The 8061-nt window shown below is 42.0% G+C and overlaps 1 protein-coding gene and 1 long non-coding RNA gene across 2 annotated transcripts in view; one reads left to right on the top strand and one right to left on the bottom strand.

The window, feature by feature from the left end:
• The window catches only part of LOC102477417 (uncharacterized), a 26902-nt gene that overhangs the window by 9455 nt on the left and 9386 nt on the right, over positions 1-8061 (top strand). The window contains exon 2 of the long non-coding RNA XR_336741.3: positions 2263-2380. This is a non-coding gene — a long non-coding RNA (uncharacterized LOC102477417). The remainder of the gene's footprint in view (positions 1-2262; positions 2381-8061) is intronic.
• Positions 2546-8061, bottom strand: part of TRAF5 (TNF receptor associated factor 5) — a 63488-nt gene continuing 57972 nt past the window's right edge. Inside the window, exons 10-12 of the mRNA XM_027766375.1 lie at positions 7361-7529; positions 3853-4056; positions 2546-3781 (exon numbers count right to left, since the gene is read on the bottom strand). Coding sequence (XP_027622176.1) covers positions 3408-3781; positions 3853-4056; positions 7361-7529 — 747 coding nt within the window. The 3' untranslated portion in view covers positions 2546-3407. The remainder of the gene's footprint in view (positions 3782-3852; positions 4057-7360; positions 7530-8061) is intronic.

The following is an 8061-nucleotide window of genomic DNA, read 5'->3' as shown; positions in this document are numbered from 1 at the left end:
TGAAGAGGGCTTTAAAGATTATAGGGTCAGCAGGTCCGTGGATGTACAAGTCTACGGCTTAAGGTTAAGGCCAGGGTCAGTGACACAGACAGGAACAGGCTACTGGGGGTGACAATGAGTTCGAGTTGACTGTGGGGTGTGCCGAGAGCCACTGCTGTCCCTGGGCTGGTGCTGGGCCCTGATGACATTCTTCTCCTTTCCCACCTCCCTTGGCACTTCTCTTACCTCTGGGCATTCCGTCTCCAAATGCTTTGCAGGCTCTTTCTCCTCTCATAAAACGTGTCTGGGTGATTTCACCACTTGCACTTTCTACTGTATATCTATCAAATCTTATCTGCAGCAGCTCAGAATTCTTATGTTAGATTGAGACTTGTGTCTCTGATTTCTTTCTTCTTCTTCTTTTCCTTCTTTTTTTTTTTTAGAGCACATGCACTTGCCAGAGAGACAGAAAGTGAGAAATCACCCCCCAGGGGGAATAGCTACACTGCAATCCCTTGTCCATTCTCCTCTCACGCTCTTGAGCACACATGCACATGCACCCAGAAGTTTGAAGCTGCTAGGTCCAGAACTTGAAAAATGGTTGACTATGTGGGAGTCCAGCGACATAACCATTTCATCTTCTGCTGGTTCCTCTAACCAATTTCTGAGGCAAAAATCAGTGGTGTGGCTGATTGTCCAGAAGCCACATGAAGAGTTTGTGTCTCACTGTCCGATTTATTTGTATTCAGGACTGACACTGTGTATGTGACTTTCTCTTTTCCTCTGCAAATAATTAAATCAGAGATCAGGGGCCAGAATTTAGACCTGTTAATATATACTAATATGTACCTCCACTTCCCCACCCTACTGTAATCTGTATATATCTCTTTTAGGAATATTTATGCCTAGAATGTTTTCTTCAGACCAAAGGTACATTTTTCTTTCTTTTTTTTTGCTATAGGGTGTTGTGCATTCACCAGAGAGACAGAGAAAGTGAGAAAGCACTCCCCGGGGGGATGGCCACACTGCAATCCCTTTCCCTCCCTATTCCTCTTGGGATTTTGGGCATGCACACACACACATCCGATGTATTTTTTAAGCCTCCAGTACGGGACTCAAACTGTGCAGTAAGCCATGCAGGATCCAGCAGCCTTAATCTCCATGTCACCTAGCTAGCCTTAGGTTCACTGTTTTGAAAACAAAAGTTATGACCAAGAATTCCTTGTTCTGTTATCACTTAATCACTATTTTGAAGATTAAGGGACTCTGAACTCCCAAGCAAACCACAGCATAACACACTTTATATGTACAGAAGTTAGTCCAAACACTAAACCAGTATTTTGACAAATTTACTTAAAAATGTTTTTTGGGACCAGCAGTTAGCATAATGGCTATGTTGCTGGACTCCCATGTAGTCAACTGTGGTTCAAGTCCTGGACCCAGTGGCTTAAACTCACGCTGGTCGTATGTGCGTCCGTGCCCAAGATCCCAAGAGGAGCATGGAGGAGAAGGGATTGCGGAGTGGTCATCCCCCTTGGGGGGTGATTTCTCGCTTTCTGTCTCTCTGACTCTCTGGCGAGTGCACGTGCCATAGCAAAAACCTCTCCAAAAAAAAAATTTAAAAATGTTTTTCACATCAACTACTTAAAACTAGTTACAATGGGCCAACAAGGGGCATGGTGATTAAGGTGCTGGGTCCCACATGGCCGACTCCTCAGTCCAAGTCCCTACCTGGAGGCCTGATAAATGCACCAGGTGCATGTGCATACATGCCCAAAATCCTGAGAGGAGAATGGAGTAGGAGGAATTGCAGCATGGCCATCTTCCAGGGGGGTGACTTCTCATTTTCCTTCTCTGTGTCTCTCCGGTGAGCATACCCGCCCCCCCTAGGGAAAAAAAAAAAAAAAAAAAAAAAAAAATCTAAAAAAAAAAGAAAAACAAACTAGTTATAGTCATATGATTTTCTCTCCCAAAGAACACAGTAACCTTGTTAGAACCATTCAAAACAAATAAACAGAACTACCTTGGTATGGCCTTGTGGGCTAAAAAAAAATCTTCCTGAGTTCATCTGAGGTGATGTGTTGACCATCATCTGTACCAGAATTCAGCAGCGGCTACAGTAAGGTTCTTTCGTACATATCCACTGTGTACCCATTTCTTTGAACATAATCCTTTGGGATGATTACTGCAGTATGAATCTTTAGCATCTTGAAATTCTACTTAAGAGTTGGTTCCTTTTGCTTTCAGAAGCCACTCATATAAATCGCACTGCTTCTTTTGTAGATTGGCTAACGGTTTAGAAATGGTAAGCTGCATGGTGATTTCCTGTGTGAGCGATTGTGCAGTGACTTCTGGCCTTGTCTTTGCATGCCTAAGGGAGTCAGCCCATGCATGAGCAATGGTAAGTGCCTTGGGGAAAGCTAGTATTTTTGTTGTTGTTGTTGTTAATCTGAGGCTTTTAAGAGTCCTCAAATCTCATCTTGATTTGCGTATATACCCTCAGACCCACAGAGAAACACGGATAAGAACATGACTGTTTCCACTCTTCACAAAGTACACAGGACTCTGATGAGAAACATCAACAGTTTATATAAATGTCCATTTCCATACCAATTTATAAATTCAAAAATTTTCTCAAAAAGAACAGTAGATACTATTTTTATAATCAATTTTGGATGGGAGTAGTACATGTAACACCTATAGGAAATTGTAACAATTTTCTCCCTGTTTTAAATTCCCTTTATTCATTTATGATACTTTCTCTGTCATATACTAAATTCTGCCCATCCTCACATTAATTTTTTATTGCCAAAATACCTTCAAACTATCTGTACACAAAGATATGTGTGTGTGAATATGTGTGTGTGTCTGTGTAATTTAAGTATTTGGTCGAATCTTACGAAACTGTTAATATCTCTAAAAAAAAAAATCTGGCCCAAACTTGCCATATTGTTTTTGTAACATCATCATCCACTGCCTAACTGAACAGCCTACCTTTTAAAAGATGGCTTTTGCAGGCTTCAGGGCAGGTCTACAATGAACAGACCAACCAACAAAATATCAAAGTATTTCAATTGGGAATTCTGCTCCCTCAGCATATTCAGTATTACAGAGTGCCTGAGACACTGCGCTAAGCACCAGTAAAAGAGATAAGCTCCAGACCTTGCTTTTGAGAAACTTACCATCTTTCATAACATATAAAAATATAAATAACATGAGGATACTCCATAAGTTTTCTGTTTCAAACAGGGACAAAATAAACTGTTAATTAAAAGACAACACTTTGGACGTTTAAACTGACTTCAAACATGAAGGGCAAAATGCCAAATACAAATGTGCACCAAGTCTAAACTTAGGTTCAGGTGATAATCACGTGTCGTTCCTCCATGGTTCAGGATCCCAATGTCCTCTCGTCACCCCAGCAGTGACTAGAGATCCTCCAGGTCAGTTAAATCCACAGCCACTTTCAAGAAGAGGGTGTCATCTTTAATGAAGGTGTTCTTGGCATTCTCCAAAGTGGAATGAGCCACAAAACGGGGACAGCCAGATGCAATGTTCATCTCCCCATCGGGTCTTTTAAAGCTGCTGCTATTGGGGTCTGCCCGGAAGGTCTCCACAATGTGGTTTCTTTTGCCACTCTGGTCCAAAAGCATCAGGGTCACCCTCTGCCTGAATGGCCACTGCAATAGTGAGTCAAACTCTCCTCGCATCACCACAAAGTACAGGGACAGGTGTGTCCCCTTCCCAGACCCATCCCCATTCAAGTATGCTCTGGCACAGAGCCGGTAGCCACAGCGGCTGGGGTAGAAAGGGGGGCGGGAAACACCCTAATGTGTTGCGTCTGCGCGGGTTTTTTTTAGCCACAGCGGCTGGTATAGAAGGGCTGGCTGAAGATGGACACTGTGTGCCCATCCACTGCCTCCTTCTTCTTCATCTTGTAGTCTGTCACCTTCCAAATGAGCTTTCCATTGTAGCAGGCCCCTTCTAGCAGTTTAAATCGCTCTTCATTTTTATTCAGCTGTGCTTTATGAATATTAATGTGGGCATCATGCTTATTGGTCTCTCCTTCTAAAACAACTGCAAAGAAGGAACAAAAATTCCATGGGCCTGAAAATTGTTACCCAAAGAACACCAATAAAAAATCCTGACATCTTCAGTGACCACAAATGGTCCATTACCTTAATGTCAGTGACTTGGTGAATATCCCTGTCTAGGCAAGCCAGCACCAAGAAAACCAGAATGTGGTTTAGTACATCCACCTTAGTACAGTGTACAGTATGGTGAAGAGAGGGAGACCACATTCATGATGGCATCTTATTATAGTATATTGTTAAAAGCTGTTCTATTTTGCTACTAGCTATTGCTGTTAATGTCTTACTGTGCCTAATTTGTTACTTTATCACAGGGACATTATGTATAGGGAACAAAACATAGTATATGGAAAGTTTGGTACTATCTGTGGTTTCCAACGTCCACAGGGGTCTTAGACCCTATTCCCCTCAGATAAGGGGAGACTATTGTATTCTTTATTTATATATTTTTAATTTTATGTGTAGGTGGTGCTGTGTGTTTGTTTTTAAAGACAAGAACTCAGTTTACTGCGCAGGTCAGCTTCCGCTTGTGAGCCTCCTTGCCTCAGCTTACCCAGTAGCTGGGACTACAGGCATGTCATGGTGCCCAGGTTTTAGGGTGGGCTGGGAACAGAACCTGGGCCTCCCATGTGGCCTTGGCCTGTCAAGAAGCAGCACCAGCAAAGGCTACCACAGCAGGACTAGGACTATGGTCTCTTAAACTGACATTCACTGGAGTATCAAGAAGATATACTAAGAATTCAACTAGTGCAAATTCTAATAGCTGGGTGAGCTTTTCACTTTCTTAACTAGATGCTTTTAAAGAAACTCTTTCAAATTTTAACACGCCTAAAACAATGATCCCACATCTCTCTCCTTTAGCTTTCTCACACAGTCTATTCTCTTTAAAAATCATCACTTAGCAGGATCAGAAGTTGGCGTAATGGCTATGTCGCTGGACTCCCATGTAGCCAACTGCTGTTCGAGTCCCGGACCCAGTGGCTTAAACTCACGTTGGACGCGTGTGCGTGCATGCCCAAGATCCCAAGAAGAGAATGGAAAAGGGATTGTGTGGCATGGTCAAACCCCCAGGGGGTGATGTCTCGCTTTCTGTTTCTCTGTCTCTCTCTGTCTTTCTGGCGAGCACTATAGCAAAAACCTCTCCAAAAAAAAAAAATCACTTAGGGGCCAGCACGTGGCATGGCAGCTAAGGGCACTGGAGACTCGCACATGGTTGACCATGGTTAGAGTCCTCAGCCTGGCAGCTTGCTTTCTCACTTTCCCTTTCTCTCTCTCTCTCTGTCTCTCTGCTCAAATTAAAAAATAATAAAGTTAAATAAATAAATAATTCTTTTTAAAAAATAACTTAAAAATCATTTTGGGGGATACCAGCAGATGCCATAATGTTTATGTCACTGGACTCCCACACAGTCAACCATGGTTTGAGTTCTGGATCCAGCATAAAACTCATGCTGGGCACGTGTGCGTGTGTGCCCAAAATCCCAAGAGGATAATGGAGAAGGGATTGCAGTGTGGTCATCCTCCCCTTGGGGGTGATTTGTCACTGTCTGTCTCTTCAGCAAATGCACATACCCTATAACAAAAATCTCTCTTAAAAAAAAAATCATTTTGGAATTTCCTGGCCCATTCCCACCCCTTGCCTGTCTTCAGCTCCCACCCAGGCCTCCTTCCTTGTTGTCTACAAGGCCAGAATCTTGTGCTGCTCCTCAAATAATGACATCAACCGCTATTTATCTTGGACAGGTGAGGGTCTATCTGACCCGGTGTTTGCTCGTTTCATGAATACATCAAGACTAGTGAGCTACCAAAAGAAGTAAAATATCACACACATACCTAATCTTTGATCATTGGTTTCTAGCAGGGTAATTTTCTGTTTCACTGTGTCAATCGCTTCCACCAAGGGCCTCAGATCAAATTTGTTTTGCTGCTGGTTAACCATTTGTAATAACTGATGTACTTGAGCTTCCAGCCAAGCAGACTTGTCAATGTGACTGGCGAGAACCTTTTAGTACAAATTGAATCATAACATTAAAAAAAAATTAGTAATTTCTTGACATTAATTTTTTAACTCAACCATTTACATTTAATCAACTAATAAAATGAAAAATAATCTATAAAAGAACAATTCAACAAGGATTGAGGAGATGAGCCACCTAATAGTCACTGTCCTTCTCTCCTGTCCCAGCTCCTGTTCCAAATCTTTAAAATTCTCTTTATCTAGAGATTTTTGCTATAGGGCATGTGCACTTGCCAGAGACAGACAAAGACATAGAGATAGAAAGTGAGAAATCACCCCCCCAGGAGGGATGGCCATACTGCAATCCCTTCTCCATTCTCCTCTCGGGATTTTGGGCATGTATGCACGCACATGTGCCTGGTGTTCTTTATCTAGTATTTAACTCCTCCCTTGCATCTCTTTGCTTGGTTCCCTAATCCATCCTTTCATCTATTCTCATGTTGTCTCTCCCCTCCACCTTATAATTTCCTTCTTTTCTGAAAAGCTATTCTAATTCACTCCTGCTCTGCTAGAAGACCACCTGTTCTGGCCTGAACACTTCAATTAGTGCAGAAGTCCCTGGGGAAGACCCAGTTGCTCTCTCAGATAGAAGAGAATAACTAAGACTATCCACCCTTGCCTTAAGTGCCTTAATTCTGACTGATCAGTTTTTGTATTACAAAAAGCTCAGAAGTGAGATAGTAACAAATGATGGATTTTTTTTCTTGGATACACTCATATATGTGTGTGTGTATATTTCTCTCTGTGTGTGTGTGTATGTACACACACACATGTACATATTTAGTCATGTGCCACATAACAATGTTTAGTTCAACTACAGACTGCAAAACACTGGTGGTCCCCTAAGATTATAGTAGAAGTGAAAGTTCTGGATCCAGCATAAAACTCATGCTGGGCACGTGTGCGTGTGTGCCCAAAATCCCAAGAGGATAATGGAGAAGGGATTGCAGTGTGGTCATCCTCCCCTTGGGGGTGATTTGTCACTGTCTGTCTCTTCAGCAAATGCACATACCCTATAACAAAAATCTCTCTTAAAAAAAAAATCATTTTGGAATTTCCTGGCCCATTCCCACCCCTTGCCTGTCTTCAGCTCCCACCCAGGCCTCCTTCCTTGTTGTCTACAAGGCCAGAATCTTGTGCTGCTCCTCAAATAATGACATCAACCGCTATTTATCTTGGACAGGTGAGGGTCTATCTGACCCGGTGTTTGCTCGTTTCATGAATACATCAAGACTAGTGAGCTACCAAAAGAAGTAAAATATCACACACATACCTAATCTTTGATCATTGGTTTCTAGCAGGGTAATTTTCTGTTTCACTGTATCAATAGCTTCCACCAAGGGCCTCAGATCAAATTTGTTTTGCTGCTGGTTAACCATTTGTAATAACTGATGTACTTGAGCTTCCAGCCAAGCAGACTTGTCAATGTGACTGGCGAGAACCTTTTAGTACAAATTGAATCATAACATTAAAAAAAAATTAGTAATTTCTTGACATTAATTTTTTAACTCAACCATTTACATTTAATCAACTAATAAAATGAAAAATAATCTATAAAAGAACAATTCAACAAGGATTGAGGAGATGAGCCACCTAATAGTCACTGTCCTTCTCTCCTGTCCCAGCTCCTGTTCCAAATCTTTAAAATTCTCTTTATCTAGAGATTTTTGCTATAGGGCATGTGCACTTGCCAGAGACAGACAAAGACAGAGAGATAGAAAGTGAGAAATCACCCCCCCAGGAGGGATGGCCATACTGCAATCCCTTCTCCATTCTCCTCTCGGGATTTTGGGCATGTATGCACGCACATGTGCCTGGTGTTCTTTATCTAGTATTTAACTCCTCCCTTGCATCTCTTTGCTTGGTTCCCTAATCCATCCTTTCATCTATTCTCATGTTGTCTCTCCCCTCCACCTTATAATTTCCTTCTTTTCTGAAAAGCTATTCTAATTCACTCCTGCTCTGCTAGAAGGC

The sequence above is a fragment of the Tupaia chinensis genome, unplaced genomic scaffold (assembly GCF_000334495.1).
Source record: "Tupaia chinensis unplaced genomic scaffold, TupChi_1.0 Scaffold142846_1, whole genome shotgun sequence".
Lineage (NCBI taxonomy): Eukaryota > Metazoa > Chordata > Mammalia > Scandentia > Tupaiidae > Tupaia > Tupaia belangeri.
The sequence above is the reverse complement of the archived record's forward strand: the minus strand, read 5'-3'. Positions and strand labels throughout refer to the sequence as shown.